The sequence below is a fragment of the Carcharodon carcharias genome, chromosome 14 (assembly GCF_017639515.1).
Source record: "Carcharodon carcharias isolate sCarCar2 chromosome 14, sCarCar2.pri, whole genome shotgun sequence".
NCBI lineage: Eukaryota > Metazoa > Chordata > Chondrichthyes > Lamniformes > Lamnidae > Carcharodon > Carcharodon carcharias.
In genome coordinates this window covers 144,342,317-144,367,103 of record NC_054480.1, presented here as the reverse complement: position 1 = coordinate 144,367,103, position 24,787 = coordinate 144,342,317, and the positions used below count along the sequence as shown (strand labels likewise).

At 40.7% G+C, this 24,787-nt stretch overlaps 1 protein-coding gene across 6 annotated transcripts in view; it reads right to left on the bottom strand.

The window, feature by feature from the left end:
• Positions 1-24,787, bottom strand: part of dot1l (DOT1-like histone H3K79 methyltransferase) — a 110,460-nt gene that overhangs the window by 8,852 nt on the left and 76,821 nt on the right. For 4 of the 6 annotated variants that reach the window (XM_041204047.1, XM_041204051.1, XM_041204049.1 and 1 more), the window contains 3 exons: positions 19,312-19,514; positions 8,295-8,380; positions 5,466-5,984 (listed from right to left, as the gene is read on the bottom strand). In XM_041204047.1, coding sequence (XP_041059981.1) covers positions 5,466-5,984; positions 8,295-8,380; positions 19,312-19,514 — 808 coding nt within the window. The remainder of the gene's footprint in view (positions 1-5,465; positions 5,985-8,294; positions 8,381-19,311; positions 19,515-24,787) is intronic. The other 2 variants (XM_041204048.1, XM_041204053.1) reach the window with 1 other exon arrangement.

The window sequence follows — 24,787 nt, the reverse complement described above, 5'->3', positions numbered from 1 at the left end:
GGCTGTTTACAGTTCTGCAGAAGAAACCCAAGTGACTTATTTCCCCACCACCTCTATGTTCTCTGGAAGTGTCCTCTTTTCCTCTTTGTATTTGCTGTCCATATCATGATAGTTCACTTAAGGCCAGTAATTCAGTGCAGAAAACAGTGAATACAATTCTATATCCTACAAATCCATGAAATAGGCAGTTTCTAATTGTTGTCTTCATAGTTCATCTTTTTCTTTCCACTATTAGTTAAGGTAGAGTGTGTCACTAACTTTTGGTTAAAAACCATAGCTACAAGCAAGGACATGGGCAAGTTACTTCAAAAACTCGCCACAAGATGGTAGTGGGATCTATGGTCAGAGTTGGACCAGGAATAACAGAAGGCTTCTTGACATTATTTTACACCCTTACAAAACATTCCTTTTGTAAGGGAAAATATTTACCAGTGTAAGCCACAAAAAAAACCTTGCATTTATATAGTGCTTTTCATGACCACTGGACATTTCAAAGCACTTTATAGCCAATTAAGTACTTTTTAAATGTAGCTACTGTTGTAATGTAGGAAACAGGTGATCAGTAAAGATGCCAAATAAAATTCCAGGAAATCCACGGTGAAGAAGTTTTACTCTATATTTTGCAAAGAGCACAAGATGTATTCAGATGACAGCCTTTTGACTTATCTGATTTTCAACGAGAATAAACACCCTATCATCCCACCATTCTTGGAAATATATCGCCGTTCTTTCACTGTTGCTGAGTCTAAATCCTGGAACTCCCTCCCTGAACTATTGGTGTACCTACAGCGTGTAGACTCCAGTGGTTCAAGAAGGCAGCTCACCGTCTTCTCAAGGACAATTACGGATGGGCAATAAATGCTGGCTTAGCCAATGATGCCCACACCCGTAAATTAATTTTAACAGCTTCTCCAGCTTGTGACTCATTCTTGCTTTTTTTGGGGAAGTCACTGTACACACATCCTTGACCTTGTAAAACTGAACTCAGTCTCAGAAGAAAATTCACAAAATTATTGATTCTCCTTATTCCCAAAAGATCAGCATTCAATGGATAATGATATATTCCCCCAACCCACAAAATGGTGTAGGCAAACTGATCCCAGGCCTTAATCAGTGTTGTTTTAGAAATACCCCCCACAGCTGTTCAAGGAGTTGGAATTATTTAAGCAAGGAATTGAACACTTCCTCCCACCCTAACGAACATGCCCTTAGGAAAGGCAAAATATTACAACTACTTTTATCCCTATACATTCAGAGGAACTGAATTCAAAGAACTGAAAAAAACAATGCACATAACTCAGTGTGGTATACCAAATGGACCAAAAAAATCAAAAATTTATCATCACATACGAAATGGGTGAAAACTTTTGTGCCCAATACTGTTTCCTGCATTTGAATGTTTATCTAAATTTACAGCTAGGAAAAATGTTATTGTATATGGTCACCTACTTGAAAGGAATGTGTTGATAATTTTTGCCACTGATGTTTCACTAAAAGCAGCACTGCCTATGAGATACAACCTCAAGCAATATCAGAAATGATTGTTTGTGAAAGACAAAATGGACAAATCTCCATCTTGGAACAGACAGGTCCAGTATCCTTTATCCATAAATCTGAAAACCAAAGTCATCCAAAACTGCAGTTTTTAAAACCTCATCGACCTTTAGCATGGGAAGTCTCTGACCTGAGCGACTCGAACTTTGCCGACCACACCAGAACTTTAACACAGTAATTTTATTTGTTTGTCTGCACTGTTTATTTTGCGAACCCTCTCCTACATGCAGGATCACAGATGGCATCATGGGTGGGAATTTATTACAGGTACCCTGTCTTTATTATTCAGTGGTATGTCTTACTATTCTAGCCATTTTATTTACTTTAGGCTATCACTAGCCTAGGCTTCGGCCATTGTAATGTAAGTAGGCCTAGGCCTATATGTGGTATCTGAAAACCAAAGTAATCTGAAATCTGAAATACAATCGGCCCTGTGGGTTTCAGATACTCTAGTTGTAGCATGAACATACCCAACAAAAAAAAAAATTGCCAAAAAGGGTACAAGTGTTGCCTTATGTTGTGCAACGCGAGATAAAGAGATTTGTAGTTTGCTCGCAACAGCAATTTGATCATCATCTGCCAATCAAGATTTTTCCTAAATAATTCTGCTTAGCCATGACACTGGGTTTTCTGAATGACTTGCAGTATAAAAAGATTACAAAGAACTGGAATTGTAATAGTTAGACATGTCGTCAATACATTTTTAGTCCTGCCATTTTCAATAGCAATCAGAACATATTGTGCGTTAAATTTGTTGCAAACCCCAATACCAGGTCCTTGTTCTAATCACCAATATTTAGGTGTACTATCACTGCTAATATTGTGGAAATTTTATATGTCTGCACTTGTGGTTTAAAACCTAAATTTGTTTTTTGGTCAGTCTTTGGTATAAATATTTTCCCACTATAAATTCCAAAGTTCACATCAATAGATGAAAATAGCCTATGTAAACTTGTCTTACTGTAATTATACTCTCCCACTATTGATAGTGCTACAGCAACTCAATTTTTCAATTTCCAGCTTCTTAGTCACAATGCAGAGAAAATCCAATGGTACATGCAACTCTATAATTTCAAGATGAACCTCTCTCTCTCTCTCTCCACCACCACCACCCTCCCACCCGACAGGAGTAGTTCAAGGGAGATTAAAGACTTAAATATGGGAACACATCTCCAACACATTGTGTACTCGCTGAAGTCATTTTTCCAGCAGTGGATATCAAGACATCAGAGTCCCGCCATAGAGAGACGGGGGCAACTAATTAAATCAGGCTCCCGATGCACGATTCATTGCTGCAGGAGTTTCCTTGGGATAGTGAAAGAAAGAAAGACCGAACCCGAGTCCCACAGTGCAAGTAAAAACAAGTAGTGCTGGAAAAACTCAGCAGGTCTGGCAGCATCTGTGGAGACAGAAACAGTGTTAACATTTCTTGTGGGCCAGGAGCAGCAGAGGTGCTGCCCCTGCACCCAAGGAAGCCTTTTGCTTCCCTATTGCCAACCCTCCCCACCTCCTACCATCGCAACTCACTAGGGTGGCCAGTCATCCAGTTTTATACGGGAGAGTCATTATCTTACTTATCTCATCTTAAACCAGCCTGTGCGTGCAAAATCCAAAACAAACCATCTGTTAGATATGATTCTGCAATTGGGCAGCACTTGCTGAGTGCATTGATCGCTACATTAACAACCAATTTAAGACAATCAGTTGAGCTGGTGGCTCATTTACATTTGCAAGAAGCAACATACACATACAAAGGGACCCGTTTTTTGCAAACAAAGGACTATGTTCAAGCCTTGCACTTTTTTTGAATTACCTGGGAGCTTGGGGGAACCTACAGCAACACATCTGCCAATCAATCACCACGCTTTTGTCCTAGAGTATAAAATGTCGCGATCATTTGAAATTTGACATTCTTGCCTTTGTCCTAATGAGTGTAAGACAGAAAGCTTTGGAAAAGTAACTTTCTTATCAACAATTTTTAATTATTACTGGCGAACTCATGAATACGAGTGGCATTGCAATACATAGCTAGTCAACTCTATATACCGCTCACGGTACAAATTAGTAGATCTCCTCCAAAAGCTAACTAACAGAATTGTATCATTTTTCTAATGAAATGACAGTAATGTTCAAGGTATTGATCATCACTTAAAAATCAGCTACAGCAGCCAATCCTGCTAGAATATACAAATCTCACCAAGAAATCTTTATTGTGGGGATCCAGTTAGGAAACAAAAAAAATGCTTCAAATGCAAAATGCATTAAATGTTATGTATCTAAATTAAAACCTATTGCTCATTTTGTTTCAGTATTTATCAGTTGAGTCAAAAGGGTTTTGCAAGTACTTGGAAAATGGATTTGTTTCCAACAATTATTTTGTGGGCAGTGTCAAATTTAGTTTCTATGGTTAAGTATCTTTAAATTTGGGAGAAATCAAAGTAGAAAGTACTGCCAAAGGTGCGTAATGCAATTTAAACAGACTGAACTTCAATACGTTTGAAATGATGCAGCAGTAGGTAAAGCAGCACTCTCACTTTCTCTCCCTCTCCCAGATGCCCACCACCCCCTGACCTCCCAAATGTGGATCAGCTGCAAGTTAATTTTATCTATCATACTCCACATACCATCATGCAAAGTTTGTATCACATTAATGGCTCCTTGAGGTATGATAAGGTTGTCCTGCAGTAATGGCCGAAAGAATTAGTCATGCAAGTGTTCTTTTACTAAGCAATCTTTGGTCTAGTAATGTGCAAATCAGTGTCTGCAGAAAGGCAGAACTCAATGTTCTAGTCCTTTAAGAAACAAAAGACACCAAGTAAAGAAATAATTAGCAAATTCCAACTGTACCATAACAAAACCATATAAAATCATTTATAACCAGGGATTCACAAGAAGAATTGTGGGGTCGTAAACTCATAGTACAGACTGGAAACTGGATTTTGATGTTGATTACAGTGGCCTTTCTGATCTGAGATATGGATTCAAATACAACCTATTTTAATGAAACTTTCTCTATTTGCTAACATCCTACAGAAAATTAATTCAACAGTTTCAATCCAAGTGGGCATGAGGCTACTATGCAAAACTGTCCCTCGTTGTGTATTAGGTCAGAGAAAGTTGACTATTAAGAAAAATGTCTCCATGATCACATCTGTATTCATTCAAGCAGTTTACCACACAGTAAATGGCGCTCTTCTGAGAGTGGCCTTATGGCAAATGGTCATGTCAGAGTGAAGGAAATGTTTATGGAACAGGGCAAGGGAGCTTTGAACTGAAAGTATCTTCCTGCCACTCCAAGTATTTCTGAAGTTTAATAAACTTGTTAGTATCCTGGCAAAGCTTTCAGGCTTCCTCCTCAAAATCTAGGAATTTCATTAAAACGTAAAGCCCACTTTATTGTTGCTAATTCAGTCCTTTTAACTGCAGTACACTGGCATACCCAACTCCTGCAGTCCCACCAGCAATACCAGTAGTGGAGAAACTAGCAACAGTGCAATAATTAGTTAACCCAGCACCAGCAGCTGTGACAGGAACCATGCAAACTGGTGTTGATCCAAAGAAAGACTCCATTAATGTTGGTAGACAATGGAATTGAGTTTCCCTGCAATCCCCTAGGGTACTGTGATCCTGTGGTAAGCTGACCAGGAAAAGAACCTCCAACAGAATGGTGCAATTGTGACTGAATTGAACATAATGCATGGTTAGCTGTCTGAAAAACTGCAGCTAGCATGGTTTTAACTGCCCAGTATTCCTCCCAACATGATAATGGTCACTGAAATGAAAAAAAAAGGCTTTAGCTAGTTTACATTTCCTACTCCCTTTCATGTAATTTATTCATCTTTATATTAAATAGCATTGCATTTTCTCCATTTGGCCTCCCAAGTAATTTACTTCTCCTGCATTTTCTTTACCTTTGACCCCTGACTTGCTCAGCTCATCGCCCTTTGCACCAGTCAACCCATCTGGTTGCTTCTTGTTTGAAGAGAGATTTGAGTCAATACTGGAGTCAGCTTTGTTCCTGGTCAGCTGGTACAGTGCACTGGAATTCAGACCCACCATCTCTGAAGTCTTACGAGCTAAACAAGCACCTTCATTATAATCATGTAAACTGATATCTGCAGATCGTCCCGAATTGTAATTAAAAATGATAGGTGAGGCTGCATGACAACCATTTTCCTCCACCGAGACTGGGGTGGTGATGTGTTTCCTCTGATGGGATCCCATTTTAGCATCACTGACTGAAAGTTCACCTGTAATAGGCCTGGTGCCAAAAGGAGATGCTTGGCATAAAGCAGATGCTGACTGGGATGCGTTGTCAGAGTTCTTGGTCAAATTGATGTCAGATATCGGAGAAAAAGTGGATTTCCATTTACTGCTGTTGTCTGAAGTACTGGAACCGGATCCTTGCTTCCGTATTGATAAATTTCCACCTACAAAGATTTAAAAACAATCAGAAACTGGGAGTGAGAGAAACAATACACATTTAACTTCACTTCCAAATTAGGGTTGAATAGTAACACATAAGATTGCAATCACTGAAGTATTTGGGGCGTGGTTTGGTACTATAATATATTATAAGTCATATTCATAGCATTAAACAGGCTTGAGGCTGAAAGAAACTCTCAGAAACTAAACAGTGAGACATGCAAAAGGTATACATGATGGAAACAAAGAATCTATGATGAAGTAATATTGACAGAGTAAGACTTACAAAGCCAGAAAATCAGTAAAGATACAGAAATAAAAATAATGGATCACAACTTAAATAGGTACAAGTAGGCCAGGCAGCCTAGCTGAGCTCATTCATTCAGGAGAAAAATAAACACTCTTTACCTCTTCCTCACACATGAATTATATGAATTATTGAATGGCACAGCAGGCTTAAGGGGTCAAATGGCCTACTCCTCTACCCATTTCTTTTATTCTTATGTTCTTACACTATCCCCCACAACTTTTTTACTTCCAGCATTCCAAGTGTTGATTACTCTTTATTTAAAGCTCTTCATGACAAATATGTTAAACTGCTCTTTCACCAGTATTGGTCAATTCTAGTTTAGCATTGGTTTGGTCTCAGTACTTCTATCATGGCTAAAGAGTCCCAGTTTCTCTAAGCTTTCCTTGCAACTTAATCCTTTCTTTCAGCCAACTTTTTATTCACACCAATATTACATTGAATTTCCCTGCTTTTAGTCTCAGTAGCAACCTTTTGAGAAAGGGCTATTAGAAAAGCTAAGTGCAGCAAGTTCATGTTTAACATTGTTTTACTTTAACGTCGGTATGTTCATGGGGCCTGTAATCTCAGTGTCACGAGGTGTGGTGTGGAGGAGGCAGGTTCAATCGAGGCATTCAAGAGGGCATTAGATTATTATTTGAACAAAAACAATGTGCAAGGGCTTGGGGAAAAGGCAGGGCAATGGCACTAGCCCATAATGCTCATTTGGAGAGCCAGTACAGGCATGAGTGGCCAAATGGCCTCCTTCTGTGCCGTTAAAATTCTGTGATTTGTTTTAACATCATTTCCTATGTGACCTGATTGGTGCCATTTTGGAGCAGCCTCTCCCTATTTTGAGTTGTGATCTTGATGCACCTTCAATGTGTGAATCTGTATTCATTGAACTTATAAACTTAGCAACTCGTGCAGTCCAGCTCCGATTTAATGACACCACGTATACCCAAATAGATGGCTTTGCCATGGGATCCCCTCTAGGCCCAGTCCCCAACCTCCGAACTGAGGCCTCTCCTTGCTCCCCAGCCTCTGAGCTGTAACCTTTCCCGTTCCCCAACTCATCACTTCTCTCTCATGAACTTGCATTCCCATTCAAGATCCAGGTCTGACCCAAAGCCTGAGCTTCAATGCTGTGCAAGCGCGAGTTGTAATGGTGCAAAAGTTCTGAGCTGGGACTGCAACAATCCGTTTCTTTTAAAAACAACTGTCTAAGTTGTTCCTGCCTCGCTGCTCTTCTTCCACGCTGTCGCTCAGAGTGAGGGTTCAGGAAAGGGAAGTGGCAAACAGGAGCATTTAAATAAAAGCATGGATTGCAGCAGCCCCAGCTCGGCACTTCCACAGCCAATCAGATCTGGATCTTGAACAGGAACACAACTCCAGGAGAGAGAAGTGGTGAGAGGGTGAGTCAGGTAGAGGGAGCTTCAGTGACAGGGTAGGGAGGGCGAAGAGACTGCAACTCAGAGAGTCGGGGTGAGGTTGCAACTCGGTTGAGGAGGGGAAGAAGAGGCCGCAACTTGGAGGGTTAAGAATTGGGAGGTTCTACAGCGACCAGCAGGATCAGTGCCATGGTTTTTATTTTTTGTATATGATCACATCACTTAGCATTATCCAGTTAAGTTTAGAAACGTGTTTCATAGCTTCCCTGACAAAATGTATCTTGAAGCAATCATTTAGCATTTCTGGCTCTAAACCACTTGAGCATTTCGGATTAGCTTGATTGAAATCCCTCACGAATATCCTCACATAGCCTGCTCATCTCTTGATAAAAAAATGTCTGTGTTGTTCTGATTCAAATTTTGATAAACATGCTTCTGAAGTAAGCGGGAGAGGGGGACAGAAAGAAGTAGAAGGAAAGGCAAGCTTGGCTCAGTCTTATAAAGTGGTCCTCTGTATACCTCACAGCCCAGTTCTGCTGTGGAATATGAGGAACTGCTAATAAATACATTTTTGAAACAATTAGTTGTGAAAATTTCAGGCCCATTTCACTTTGATTGCACCACTTCAACTTTCTTACCTTGGTCATTTTCTCCGCAAATGGTTGGAATTTCTTTACTTTCAATTGATACAGTGCACTGATTTTGGGTCATTTTTCTTTCAATCCTAAAAAACAAAACACAAAAATTAATGGATGCTCTCTCAAATTAGTAGTTTGCTGCAGTATTTTCCGCTGACACCTCAAGAATGGCTTCATTCTTTTACACTTTATTGTTTAACTATCTACATACATATTTTGAGGGAATTATGCATTTGAGCCTTTCGGTCTCTGTTCATTTACACCCTATAAACGTCCATTAAATACATATTCTCTCACTTTGTTTTTCCTTCCAGACTATATTACCTCATACTTACCCACAATGAATTGCATCTACCACCTATTTGACTGTTCTGTTAATCTGTGCATCCTTCTGAAATCTGCTGCTTGCCAAATCTCTTACCTTTTCAACAAATTTAAGTGGTGTTGCCAAGTTGAAATCATCTCTACATACAAGGAAAACAAATCTGGTCCCAGCATTGACCCCAGGGTACAATACTTCTGACCTTTTCTAGTCCAAGCAACATCCATCTAAGGAAATGTTGATCCATCATGCTACATTTCCTCTTGCAGCATAGACCTGTCTCTAAGAGAGGATATTTACAGATGTTCAAATTTATTAGGTAAAGAGAGAAAAATTATTTCAGCTGGTCAATGAGATCTACTAACTAAAGCATATAAATCAGCTACAAAAGAACAAAAATATGATTTCTTTAAAATTTAAGAGGGTTGTTATCACGTTACTTTTAGCATTGAATTCTCTGTCAGAAACAAAATACATGAGCTTTCCAAAAGGGAAGCAATAAATATTTGAAAAAAATGCTAATAAGGGTAGGAAAGAGTGAGAGTAAGAAAGAGTGGGATGGAAAGGATAGCTTTGACGCTAGCACAAGCAGTGGGTTAAATGGCCTCCCTGCATGCTGTAAATTCTACTGTTATAATACAAAGAGGCATTATCAAGCTTCAAGAACAAAGGCAATTTAACATTTACATGAACATACATACATACGATTAGGAGTAGGCCACTCAGCCTCTCGAGTCTGCTCTGCCATCTGATAAGATCATGGTTGATCTGATTGTGGCCCTTACTTTCCTGTCTAACCCCTATACCCTTTGATTCCCTTGTCAGTCAAGAATCCATCTAACTGAGCCTCAAAAATATTCAATGACCCTGCCACCACTGCTCCCTGGGCAAGAGTTCTACAGACTAACAATCCTCAGAAAAAAATTCTTCTCATCTCTGTCTTAACTGGGAGACCCCTCATTTGTAAGCTGTGTTCCTAGTCTCTCCCAAAAGGGGAAGCATCCTTTCAGCATCCACCCTGTTAAGTCCCCTCAGGATCTTATATGTTTCAATAAGATCACACCTCAGTCTTCTAAACTCCAGTGGATACAGGCCCAGCCTTTCCTCTGACCCAAAGACAAAATACAGCTCCACAACTGCAAGCCAAAAAAAGAAACAAATTATGCACTGGCTGGGAACTACATACCAAACTTGAAATTGCTTTCAAAGGTAGAGTAAGTCTACAAATTGAGTTGATACCACAAACAAACTTATTCGTTCAAATTTGACACAAATAGTGTTATCCTGAAGTTAAGTCCTGAACAGCAACATTTACAGGCAAGCTTGAAGCACTGTGTTGAACTACTAATATTCCTGTCAGTTCAACATAAAGGGAAGGATACAAACTGTTTCTTTGTAGCTGCTTTACAAATAACTTGTGGGAGAGAACTCTAGAGGAGGGAGCAAGAGGAGGACCTTGGGACAGGAAGTCAGCAGCACCCAGAGGAGAGAGCAAGAGAATGACCCTGGGACAGGCAGTCAGCAGCACCTAGAGGAGAGTGTGAGAGGAGGACCCTGGGACAGTCAGCAGCACCTAGAGGAGAGAGTGAGAGGGGGATCCCTGGGACAGGCAGTCAGCAGCAGCTAGCGGAGAGAGCGAGAAGAGTGCCCTCTGCAGTCACCGTTGCCAAGTGAAAAAAAGAGAGTGACATCACAGGAAAACCGTAAGTTCACTGGTTGATAAGTAACTGCCAGTTTGAACTACCTATTCTAAGTTGATTTCAGATTAAGGGTGACTACTGGAGCCCAGGATCGGAGGCCTAACACTTCAGCTTCAACTCAGCAGAGAGGGTGAGTTCTAGTTGATTTTAAAAAGTGTTTTTTTGAATCTCTATTTTAACTTGCTTTCAGATTAAAGGTAAATAGGAGAAATATTTTACAGATTGATAAACCAAAGACCAGTTGGAAATTTAAAAACAAATTTAAAAACTAATTAAATAGAATAGAGATGCAGGGCCAGGCAATGTGTTGTAGCTGCAGAATGTGGTAGTTAGTGGACCCCATTATGGTTCCTAGTGACCACACTGTAACAAATGTTGTTTGCTCAAGGAACTCTGGCTCAGAGTTGATGAGCTGGAGTCTGAGCTTCGGACATTGCGACACATCAGGGAGGGGGAGGGTTACCTGGACACAATGTTTCAGGAGACAGTCACACCCCTTAGATTAACTACCTTAAATTTGGCCAGTGGTCAGGGACAGGAGGGTGTGACTATGAGTAAGGCAGGTAGAGGGATGCAGGAAGTAGCACTGTAGGAGCCTCAGCCCTTGCCCTTATCCAACAGGTTCAAGGTTCTTGCTCCTTGTGTGGACAAGAGTGGGGACTGTAGGGAGGATGAGGAAACTGACCATAGCGCCACGGTACAAGGAGCCATTCAAGTGGGGCGAGAAAAGAGAAATGTAGTTGTAATCGAGGATAGTATAGTTAGGGGAATAAATACTGTTCTCTGTAGCCAGGATCAAGAGTCCTGAAGGTTGTGTTGCCTACCTGGTGCCAGGGTTTCAGGATCTCACATCTGGGCTGCAAAGGAACTTGGAGGGGAAAGATCCAGTTGTCGTAGTAGGTACCAACGATGTAGTTAGAAAGAGGAAAGAGGTTCTGCTGAGGGAATACGAGCAGCTAGGGGCTAAATTAAAAAGCAGAACCAAAAAGGTAATCTCCGGATTACTACCTGAGCCACAAGCTAATCTTACTGACCTGAACCAATTAAAGAGGTAAATGCGTGGCTCAAAGATTGGTGTGGGAGAAGTGGGTTCGAATTCATGGGACATTGGCACCAGTGGGGAAAGCGGGAGCTATTCCGTTCAGACGGGCTCCACTTGAATCATGCTGGGACCAGTGTCCTGGCGAATTGCATAACTAGGGTCGCAGATAGGGCTTTAAACTAAATAGTGGGGGGCGGGAGGATTCAGTTGCATGGAAATTTAAAAAACTAAAGTTTAAGGACAGGGTAAGAGTGCAGGTTAGTGACGAGGCTGATTGCTATCAAAAAGTGAAAGGAAGGAACAGAGTGTGTGAACGCCATATTGCACCAAAGAATCATATAAGAGTAGGGAAAATTGACAATAGGGCAAACTTAAAGGTTTTGTATCTGAATTCACATAGCATTTGAAATAAAACCAATGAATTAACAGCGCAAATGGAGATAAATAGGTGTGATTTGGTGGTGAATACTGAGACGTGGTTACAGGGAGAATAGGTTTGGGAGTTGAATATCCAAGGGTACTCAAGTGTTTCGGAAGGATAGGTAGGAAAGGAAGTGGTGTAGCTTTGTTAGTGAAGGAAGAGATCAGTGCTATAGTGAGGAATAATATAGGCACTGGAGAGCATGACGTAGAGTCATTCTGGGTAGAAATGAGAAATAGCAAGAGAAAGAAGTCCCTTCTTTGGGAGTAATCTATAGGTCCCCAAACAGTAGTTTAGCAGTAGGGCACAGTATAAACCAGGAAACAGTGGGAGAATGTAAGAAAGGCATGGCAATAATCATGGGTGATTTTAATATGCATATAGACTGGACTAATCAAATTGGCAAGGGTAGCCTTGAGGGAGAGTTCATAGCGTATTAGAGATTGTTTCTTAGAGCAATATGTTGTGGAACCAACCAGGAAGCAGGCTATTCTGGATTTGGTTTTGTCTAATGAGATGGGATTAATTAATTATCTCATAGTCAAGGATCCTCTAGGGAAGAGTGATCATAGCATGATAAAATTTCAAGTTGAGTTTGAGAGCGAGAAACCTGAGTCCCACACTAGTGTTCTGGAGTTAAACAAAGGTAACTACATAGGTATGAGGGCAGATTTGACATAGTGGACTGGGCAGGAAGACTACAAAGTAGGACAGTTAATGAACAGTGGCAGATATTTAAGGAGATATTCAATTCCTCCCAAGTAAAATATATCCCAATGAGGAAGAAAGATGGTAAGAGGGGGAAAAAGCATCTATGGCTAAGCAAGGAAGTTAATGATAACTTAAAGGCAAAAACTAAGGCCTACCAAATTGCAAAGGTCAGTGGTAGGCTGGAAGATTGGGAAACTATTAAAGATCAACAAAGGGTTACTAAAAATATAACAAAAAGAGCAAAGGTAAATGATGAAGGAAAACTAGCGCAAAATGTAAAAACTGATAGCAAAAGCTTCTACAAGTATATAAAAGGACAGAGTAGCTGAAGTGAATGTTGGTCCCTTGGAGGATGAGACTGGGGAGTTAACAGTGGGAACGCAGAAACAGCAGAGATGCTTAATCAATATTTTGCCTCAGTTTTCACGGTGGAGGACACTAGTACCGCCCCAATAGTAACAGGTAGTGCAGAGGATATAGAGGAGGAGGAACTTAGAACAATCACCATCACTAGAGAAAAAGTACTGAGCAAACTATTGGGATTAAAGGGTGACAAGTCCCCAGGACCTGATGGCTACATCCCAGGGTCTTAAAGGAAGTGGCAGCGGAGATAGTGGATGGATTGGCTATAATATTCCAAAATTCCCTGGATTCTGGAAAGGTTTCAGTGGTTTGGAAAAATGGTAATATAACACCCTTAATCAAAAAGGGGGGTGGGGGGAGGTAGAAAGTAGGAAACTATAGACCAGTTAGTTTAACGCCTGTCGTTGGGAAATTGTTGGAATCCATTATTAAGGAAGTAATAATGGGGCATTTGGAAAGTCAAAATGCAATCCATCAGAGTCAGCATGGTTTTATGAAGAGTAAATCGTGTTTGACTAATTTGCTAGAGTTCTTTGAAGATGTGACAAGCAAAGTGGATAATGGGGATCCTGTAGATGTAGTATATCTGGTTTTCCAGAAGGCCTTTGATAAGGTGCCGCACAAAAGATTATACACAAGATAAGATCACGCAGAGTTAGGGGTAATATTTTAGCTTGGATAGAGGATTGGCTAACCAACAGAAAGCAAAGAGTTGAGATAAATGGGTCTTTTTCTGGCTGGCAAGCTGTAACTAGTGGGGTGCCACAGGGTTTGGTCCTTCGGCCCCAACTATTTACAATCTAGATCAATGACTTGGATTCAGGGATAGGAGGTACTATAGCTAAATTTGCAGATGACACCAAAATAAGTGGGAAAGTAAGTTGCAATGAAGAAATAAGAAATCTACAAATGGATATGGACAGGTTAGGTGAATGGGCCAAAATTTGGAGTTTAATGTGGATAAGTGTGAGGTTATCCATTTTGGTCGGAAGAATAAAAAGGCGACTTATTATTTAAATGGAGAGAAACTTCAGAATGTTCCAGTGCAGAGGGACCTGGGTGCCCTCGTGCATGAATCACTGAAAGCTAGTATGCAGGTACAGCAGGTAATAAGGAAGGCAAATGGAATTTTGGCATTTATTGATGAAGCAATAGAGTATAAAAATAGGGAAGTGTTGTTGCAACTGTACAAGGCATTGGTGAGACCGCACCTCGAATACTGTGCACAGTTTTGGTCCCCTTACTTGAGGAAGGATGTAGTTGCACTGGAGAAAGTTCACAGGAGGTTCACCAGATTGATTCCAGAGATGCAGGGCTTGTCTTATGAGAAGAGATTGAGCAGTTTAGGCCTATACTCGCTAGAGTTTAGAAGGATGAGAGGAGATCTAATTGAGGTATAAAAGATGCTAAAGGGAATAGACAAAGTAGACGTGGAGTGGATATTTCCCCTTCTGGGACATTCTAGAACAAGGGGTGATAGTTTTAGGCTAAGGGGTGATAGGTTTAAATCAGAGATGAGGAGGAATTACTTTTCTCAAAGGGTTGTGAATCTGTGGAATTCACGACCTCAGAGTGCAGTGGATGCCAGGAGGCTGAATAAATTTGAGGAGATAGACAGATTTTTAATTAATGGGTTGAAAGTTTATGGGGAAGAGGGCGGGAAATTGGAGTTAAGGTTGAAATGAGGTCAGCCATGATCGTAATAAATGGTGGGGCAGACTCGAGGGGCTGAATTACCTACTCCTGCTCCTAGTTCTTATGAGTCCATGATATGGTAACTGCCCAATCGAGTTTCTGCCAGAAAACAGAAATAATTAATTCTACTCTTTACTCCAGTAATTTTCAATTGGGATGTTGTCTTGAAAAGCTGATTACCACCACAAATTACTTGTGGACATATTGAAGTTTTTAAGGAAGACTTGCCTGGTTTCAAAGAAATGCAAACAAGGACACTGAGCAAAAGATGGCTGATAATGTAAAGTGACCACTTTCTGGAAAATTCTTACGTGGATTATACCGACAGACCTGTCCTGAGAGAACATGGAATGTCACACCTGAAAAGCTGTCATGGCCTTCTTAAAGCAGAGACACTTAAAAGGGAGATAGGAAAATTGCAAAAGACTGAACTTCAATCTTCTGTGGTTGCAGGGACAAAACTTATTTGCACGTCTCAGCAGACATTTGAAATCCATGTCCTGTTGATTTATATCTCAGAATGGTGTAAGTGGTCTGACATGAAAAAAACATGGACTCTGGGTGCAAGTCATAGTATTTTCCCTTCCAGAATACATAGGGAAAATCAGTTTAAAAGAGTGTGCTGTGTGTAACAGTGAGAAGACGACCAACTAGTTACCCCTGCAGTTGCAGGCGAAGTCTCTCTCTCTGTTGCTGGAGGCAAAGCTCAACAGAAGCCACAAACATAAAGGAAATAGAACAGCTTCTTCAGCTATCCTGCAGAACCAAATGTCTCCCAATCAATTGTGAAACTGCCAAACTCAGCTCTACCGGAATCACCCAACTTAATGGCCACAACGTTCCACCATCTGTGCATCATGGAAAGCCAAAGACTGATTAGTATTTTTTTAAAACTTTTATTTGGAGTCTTAACTTCTCATTTCTGATCAGTGTGTGTTTTGCATTTTTTATTATTTTTCTTGGGTTTTTAGTAACTAATAAACTTATTCTTTCTTTGACTCAAGAAAGCCTGGTTAAATTTGCTCCTTCTAAAATAACATACATGTGGACTGGGAAAAGGTATCCACAGGGGGGCTGAATAAAGAAGGGGAGCCAGCTCATTCCTCCTCACCCGGGAGCACAACAAAATTGAGGTCTCGTTCAGGAAGTTAACAAACTGGGGGACCTCACCCAGGGACCAGTTGTAACAATGTGCAAACTAATCTTTTGTTACTGCAAGAAGTAGCACTGAAAAATTTTGGTTCTCACGTTGTTGAAAGATGAAAGTGCTTTGATGGCCTACAAAAATGTGGAGTTGATAAAAAAAGCTTTTGCACAGATTTTCTGCAACAGGGAATACTAACTTGTGACAAGAGTACGCATGGTGTGATCAGTTCTTAGATTCTGGCTATCTAATAGCTCAACAGGATTCATATCCAAGAAAAAAATACACAAATTCATTCGTTCAAATGATGGATATCGGGTTACTCGCAACAGTTTAATTTCCAAGTTGAGATTTACCTCCTGAATAAATTATCCAGTTGCCCAAAGAAAGCCTGCTTCCCTTTGCCAGGTTTCATGGATCAAACATTACATGAGTTGGGTTGGTCTGATTATAGAATGACACCGATTTTTGTTATTCAGGCTCCCATTTGATTACCAGAAATAATAATTCTCTGGACCACAACAAATCCAAGTAACACTTTAAAGGTCAAGAGGAAAATCTGAGATCCATGTGTATGCATACATGCGAACACAAACTTATCTTTTGAGTAATTTCTCTGGGTAAACATTCTTCAGTCACCATGAGAACCCAGTAGACTTACTGAGCCTAGAGGGCACAGGTACTTTCTAACTCAGATTCTTCTAATTTTCTCTCAGAGGAGGAAGGAACTGTGCATGTATGGTCTCTGTTCACAACCATCAGATTCATTAGTACATCCTTATTAACACAAGATCCTACATTCATAAGTGGTCACTATACTCAAAAGTAATTCAGTACTTAGGATGTGGGACGCAGAAATACTGCCGTAATTTTCTGTGACTATGGAATTTGCTGGTCACCAACATCTGTTAGTCCAGCTGAAGTCCACTGGACCTCAAATCAGATGGATGCTGCCACCAAGCCAAGACCACCACAGCTGTTACTGGCATTTGTGCTGGGACTGGTATCACAACAGGGGAAGACATTAGTTGTAATCCTGAAGCAAAATATATGCTACAAAATACTCTGCTTGGCTAAAGACAAACATTGCATTTCGGGGATCCCTCAAAAATCTGAGTGGGACGCAGATACCTCAGGGGATACTTCATTTTCCTTTTGCAAGCCAGGCATCCGTAAAAGTTCAACATCTCTGGCTGCTTCACCCTGTCATGCATCATTGATAGAATACTGGTACCAAAATTACATCAGTGGAAAGTTTAGTCCTAGTCAATTGCTCAAACTGATAATAGGCAGCTAATTATGCTCGAGTAGCCTTGCTAAATATTGGGAAGGCCAAAACAATTGTCTTTGTCCCCTTCACAAATACAGTTCCTAGCTATTAACTCCAGCCCTCTTCAGGGCAACTGTCTGGAGGCTGAATCAGACTGTTTGCACCTTGGTGCCATATTTCAGGAAGAATTCAGTATCACCATCTTGTTCTAAGACGAGCTTCAAACCACACATCTGTACCATCACCAGGGCCATCTATTTACAACTCTATAACATTGCCTGACTCTGTCCCTGCCTCAGCTCATCTGCTGCTGAAACCTCCAGCCATGCCTTTGTTGCCTCCAGTCTTGACTCACCATTAACTGGCCTCCCACATTCAACCCTTTGTAAACATAGGTCATCCAAAACTCTGTTGATGTCATATCTCATTTCAAGTCCCATTCATCTATCACTCCTGTTTTCGTTGACCTACACTGACTCTCTGTTAAACAGCGCCTTAACTTTAAAATTCTCATTCTCTGTTTCAAATTCCTTCATGGCCTCGTCCCATCCTATCACTATTCTCCTCCAGTCCAACAACCACATTGGCACTCTGCCAATTCTGGCCTCGAGTATCCCTGCTTTTAATTGCCCCACCATTGGTGACCTTGCCTTCAGCTGCCAAAGTCTTCAGTTTGGGAATTCTCTCCCCAAACCTGTCTCTCTCTTCCCTCCTTTTAAGATATCGCTTAAAACCTCCGATCAAGCTTTGGTAATCTTTCCTAGCATTTCCTGATATGATTTCGTGTCAAATTTTGCTCGATAGCAATTCTGTGAAGCACCATCGGATGTTTTATTACATTAGCTGTGTTGGAATCATAGAATTGTTTTAACACAGAAGGAAGCCATTTAGTCTGTGGAGCCTGTGCCAGCTCTGCATGACCAAATTTTGTTGTGTTTAATAAGAGCTCAATTAGCCCAAGAGCACTTCAGTGCTCTGCCCTCATTCATACAAATTTACATGGAACACTTGCCAGCTATTAAAGCTTCTCTGGAACAATTATGAATCTATTTTGTGCTTGCATTTAGTCTCTAACTGACCTCATGATAAATGCTTCTTGACAGATTCAGGAATACAAAGCCTCCCTGCATCTCAAATTTACCTTTTGAATTCCAGACCATCAGCAGCAGTCTCAGCAAACATGGAAAATAAAGCCTCTTGTTTCTGCTGACAATGTAATTCAATTTTGTATGATCAGAAGATCCATGACATTCAACAGAAAAATCATATCTTGGAATGGTCAGAGGTCAAGGATTGCTCAACTAGAGCCAAATGGCTTTGGTGGGCAAGGAGTAAGACAAGGTATGTAAAATACTGTCAATTTTTCAAGCAAAAGTCAAACTTTGTAAACATTTTCAAAAAGTGTAAAGGTTCCGAGCAGAACCAGAAACTTAGCAAACTATTTGGTTTTCAAAAAAAAACTTTTCAGGTGTCTATAAACAATCAAAATTGCTCCTGGCAGAAGAACCAATGTTTGACTTTATACCAAGGTCTTACAAGCACACTTCTTGAAGGGACAGTATTAAATGTTTCTTCCATCTTTCTTGTGATAGGATGATGTCACAAGCTATTCACATGTAGACTGAGCAAAAGAAGGACTTAGTTAAGACAAACCTCAAGTTTCACACAACTTTGCTTTTCAGACTCATGTTACTAGTAAAACAATGCTTTGCTGTCTTAAGGATTTCACGTAACACACTTAATAGTACAGCACTCTCGCAGGTATAGAAAACTTCAACTACAAGATGCCATATTTTACCCTAATAGCTATACCTACAAAGGACTGACTAATACTTAAGAAACCAGGAAGTGCTTTCAATAAGTCCATTAGTCTGACTTCTAAATATCAAGAGCTCTCAATGCAGTGCTGATGCATGCATTTCTCGTTAACTCTATATTTCTATATTATAGTTACTATTATTCCAAATACTTATTAAAATCAAATTATAGCCCACCCCACTTTGCCAATCACTAGCAAATTTTTAAAATAGGATTAACTGAGCAGATGCTCAAGCTAGCCAATCAATAGTCATAGTAACTAAATGCAGAACAGTTGTACAGCAAAATAATTGAGAGTTGATGGGTAATAAATTATGGGGTTATTTCCATTAGTGTGCATTTCCCTTCAACTGCAATGAACTTGATTGTGTTCTTCGCATTCCAAGGAATGTACAATGAGACAGTGGTATCATTTTAATTGTACTGAATTTTAAATGAATATTTCTTAGCTTCAATCACAAATTACCAATTTTGAAATACAAATCCTGCAAAGTTATAAAGTATATGAACCTTTGTTTACAAGAGCCCCACCTTCCATTAATCTGCTCAGTTTCCTCCTCCTGCTCTTCATCAGATGTAAGTGGAGAATAATGAACACCATTGGAGGCAAACACCTTTTTCTTTTTCAAACTTGGAGGTCCTTCATTGTCCTGATGGGGAACAGGAGAGCTCTTCACTGAAGTTTCTGGTGATGAAATTGCTGTTATTTCCAAAGGTTGGTTGATGTTATTGACCTTAAAAGAACAAATTTAACATTATAAGTAGTGTTCCCTACATTTTGAAAACATTCTATACGCCAAGAAGCTTGGGAAGTATTTGGTGGGATGTAATTAATTAATTAAAATGGTCAGCAATTCATCAAAGAGGAAAATTATAGTGAACTACTGCCTTTATTCAGCAACAGTGATGTTATTACTTAGTCACAAGTATCAAAACAATTCAGAAACAATCTGGCAGAACCTTAAATGCCTATCCTGTTATTGCTCAACAGTTTTATATGCATTATATACACTTGTTGAAACATTCATGGTATTCAATATGTGTGGCAATTATACTCAAGTTAGTCCAATCAAGAAAATTCAATCTATGTAAAAACAAGAACTTAAAACTGAAGCAGATGGTTTCAACCATAATAATTATACAGTCACTTTCAACTGAACAAGCAATGCATCAGATCACCTTCCTATTATGACAAAAAAAATCATACCAGGTTGAACCGGTCATATTTGAACATACTGATGACTGAAACAGTAGAATACAAATTAGAGGAAGTCATGATACAATTGAGCAGTGTTCTGGTCAGACCATGCCTCCAATATGTAAATAAAAAAAGAGAAGGCATCAAGTGCAGAAAGCAATGAAGAGAATTGAGAGGCAATGGCTTAGTAGTATTGGCACTGGACTAATAATCCAGAGACCCAGGGTAATGCTCTGGCAGATGGCAGAATTTGAATTCAATAAATAAAAGAAATCTAGAATTAAAAATCTAACAATGACCATGGAACCATCGTCGATTGTTGTAAAAACCCATCTGGTCCACTAACGTCCTTTAGGGTCTGGCCTACAAGTGACTCCAGACCCACAGCAATGTGGCTGACTCTTAAATGCCTTCTGAAATGGCCTAGCAAGCCACTCAGTTGTACCAAACAATGTCAGGAATGAAACATGGTGGACCATTTGGCATCAACCTAGGCACTGAAAACAACAATGGCAAAGTCAGCCCTGTCGACCCTGCAAAGTCCTCCTAAGTAACATCGGGATCTAGTGCCAAAATTGCGAGAGCTGTCTCAGACTAGTCAAGTTAACAGCCAGACACTGTCATACTCATGGAATCATATCTTACAGATAATATTCTGCCATTACCATCCCTGGGTATGTCCTGTCCCAGTATAGGACAGACCCAGTAGAGGTGGTGACACAGAGGTATACAGTCAGGAGGAAGCTACCCCGGGAGTTTTCAACATCGACTCCGGGCCCCATGAAGTCTCACGGTTAAACATGGGCAAGGAAACCAACTGCCGATTACTACATACCATACCACCTCAGTTGATGGATCAGAGCTCCTCCACTTGGAATGTACTCTGGGTGGGGAACTTCAAATGTCCATCATTAAGACTGGCTCAGTAGTGCCACTACAGACCAAGCTGGCAGAGTCCTAAAGGACAAAGCTGCTAGACTTGGTCCGCAGCAGGTGGTAAGCAAACTAATAAGAGGGAAATACAGTCTTAACAGTACCCTCTCCAAACAGCCACGGCAGATGCATCTGTCCATGACAGTAAAAGTAAGTGTGACTACTGCACAATCTCCTTGTGGAGATGAAGATGCCCTCCATTGTGTTGTGTGGCACTACCACCATGCTAAATGGGATAGCTTTTGAACAGATCTAGCAACTCAAGGTTGGGCAACCATGAGGTGCTGTGTGCCATCAGCAGCAGAATTGTACTCAACCACAATCTGTAACCTCATGGCCCAACTTAGCTCCCACTCTACCAATCACCACCAAGCCAGCAGGTCAACCTAAAAATGCGGCGCCAACCTGGTGAATCTACAACACAGGACAACTTGCGTGCCAAACAGAAGTAGCAAGCAACAGACAGAGCTAAGTGATTCCACAACCAACACATCAGATCTAGGCTCTGTAGTCCTGCCCCATCCAGTCATGAATGGTGGTAGACAATTAAACAACTCACTGGGAGGAGCCAGTTCCACAAATATCCCCACCCTCAATGACAGTGGAACCCAGCACATCAGTGCAAAAGATAAGGCTGAAGCATTTGCAACAATCTTCAGTCAGAAGTGCAGAGTGAATGATCCATCTCAGCCTACTCGAGGTCCCCAGCATTACAGATGCCAGTCTTCAGCCAATTCGATTCGCTCCACGTGATATCAAGAAATGGCTGAAGACACTGAATACTGCAAAAGCTATGGGCCATGACAATATTTCCGCAATACTACTGAAGACTTGTGCTCCAGAACTTGCTGAGCCCCTAGCCAAGCTGTTCCAGTACAGCTACAACCTGACATCTACCCTACGGCTATGTGGAGAATTGCCCAGGCATGTCCTGTACACAAAAAGCAGGACAATCCCACCCAGTCAATTACCGCCCCAATTGTCTACTCTCCGTCATCAACAGTGCTACCAAGTGGTATTGTCTTAGCAACAATCTGTTCACTGGCACTCAGTTTGGGTTCCACCGGGACCACTTAGCTCCTGACCTCATTACAGCCTTGGTTCAAACACAGACAGAAGTGAAGTCCAGAGGTGAGGTGAGAATGATTGTCCTTTACATCAAGGCAGCATTTGAACACGTGGCATCAAGGAGCACTAGCAAAACTGGAGTCAATGAGAATCGGGGAAAAAGCTTTCCGCTGGTGCGAGTCATACCTTGCACAAAGGATGATGTCTGTGGTTTTTGGAGGTCAATCATCTCAGTTCCAGGGAGTCACTGCAGGAGTTCCTCAGGGTAGTGACCTAGGACTAACTATCTTCAACTACTACTTCAATGACCTTCCTTCCATCATAAGGTTCTGGGGATGTTCACTGATGATTGCACAACTTCAATACAATTTGAGACTTCTCGAATACTGAAGCAGCGAATGTCCAAATGCAATAAGACCTGGACAATATCCAGGCTTGGGCTGGCAAGTGGCAAGTAACATTCGTGCCCCACAAGTGCCAGTCAATGAACATCTCCAACAAGAGAGAATCTAACCATCACCCCATCACATTCAATGGCATTAGCATCACTGAATCTCCCAAAATCAAATCCTGGGGTTACCATTGACCAGAAATTGAACTGGACCAGCTACATAAATACTGTAGCTACAAGAGCAAGCTGGAAATTCTGCGGAGAGCAACTCACCTCTTGACTCCCCAAAGCCTGTTCACCATTTACAAGACACAAGTCAGGAGTGTGATGGAATACTCTCCACTTGCCTGTATGAGTGCAGCTCCAACAACACTCAAGAAGCTTGACACAATACAGAATAAAGTAGCCTGTTTGATTGGCACTGCATCCACAAACATTTATTCCCTCCACCAATGAAGCAGAGTGGCAGCACCGTGTACCACCTAAAAGATGTACTGCAAAGATTCATCAAGTGTCATGAAACTAACATTTTTTTCATTACATTATTGTGGTTTATTGTGAAGTAGGTTTATGGGTGTGAGTGTAGATGGTTCTGTCCTTGTGATTTAATTGATTAAAAGTCAGATAGGCTGCAGACTTTAAACTATCAAAAGAAGTTAGGGGTAATAGGCATTAGAAATGCTAATGAGTAAACATGGATGAGGGCTTAGCATGTAGGGTGAGAAGGAAATTTGGATTTTTACATACGTGAAGGGCTTGTTTTAGGTTTCAAAGGGATGATAGGATGTTTATAAGTAATTAAGATAAGCAAGGCCAAGCAGTATTTATTTTTCCCCAAAGGTAATGACCATATTGGCAACATGAAAGATTTTTATATTATAGGAAAAGTTCCAAAGACATATATAAGAATGGAATTTACAGATTGAAGAGAGAAACATACATAAAGAGAATGGAATGCTGTGTTGTTGGTCCATGTAAGATCTAAGAGGACCATGTTAAACAGCCTTGGGGAAGCCTCCAGTCACTTTAGCAAAAGTCTGTGTCCAGTAACCAAAGATGGAGGAAAGCCTTTGGAACTCCAATCTCGAGTGGGTGCTGTGGTAAACTTGCTGGCTTGCTATTTAAATTTAAAATCTATTTTGGACTGTTGCCTTAAAAAGGGGGTGTGTCGTTGGGAGTCAGGTTAATTAGGAATTTTGGGATTTGTTGTAATGTTAACTAACTAATCTTATGCATGTGCTTGAAATCTTTTTGCTAATAAATGCTTTAATTTAGTTTTTAAAAGCTCTGAAGGTGTTAGTAGACTCATTACTTCTGAATTCAGTGCACAAATCTTCTCGTAATAAATACAAATTGCAAAACCATTGTGATAGTGTGGCCAAGTTTCCTTTGTGGATTTAATCCGCATGGCACAACATCACCTGCCATGTCTAACACCAAGGTTCCTTGGACAGCACCTTCCAAAATTATGACCGCTTAGCATCCAGAAAGGCAAGGGCAGCAGACACATGGAAACACCACCAGCTAGAAATGCCCCTTCAAGCCACTCACCACTCTGACTTGGAAATATATTGCAGTTCCTTCACTGTGGCTGGGTCAAAATCCTGGAACTCCCTCCATAACAGTATCGTGAATGTAACTACACCACATGGACTGCAGAGGTTCAAGAAGGCAGCTCATCACCACCTTCTCAAGGGAAATTAGCGATGGGCAATAAATGCTGCCTTGCCAGCAATACCCACATCCCATGAATGAATAAAATAAATAGTGCCAAAGGGCTGATTGTGTTGAAATTGCTGGAGCTGCGTGCTGACAAGTGCCTGGGTCCTGATGGACTTCATCCTAGGGTCTTAAAAGAAGTGGCTAGGGAAATAGTTGATGCGTTGGAATTAATTTTCCAAAGTTCCCTAGATTCGGGGAAGGTTCCATTAGATTGGAAAATAGCAAATGTAACTCCTTTATTCAAACAGGGAGGGAGGCAGGAAGCAAGAAACTACAGGACAGTTAGCTTAACATCTATCATAGGGAAAAGACATTCCAGCAGGGCATTTGGAAAAATTGAAGGTAATCAAGCAGAGTCAACGTGTTTGTGTGAAAAGGAAATCACAGTGAACCAATTTATTGGATTCTTTGAAGAAGCAACATGTGCTGTGGATAAAAGGGAACTTAGATTTTCAAAAAGCTTTTGATAAAGTGCCACATCAAAGGTATTGTAAAAAAAAAGCTCACAGTGTAAGGGGTAACATATTGGCATGGATAGAAGATTGGCTAGTTAACAGGAAACAGAGTAGGGATAAATGAGCCTTTTTTTGGTTGGCAAAATGTAACAAGTGGTGCATCAACAAAAGTTGGTGAGCCTCAAATTTTTACAATTTAAATAAATAACCTGGATGAAGGGACCGAAGGTTTGGCTGGTA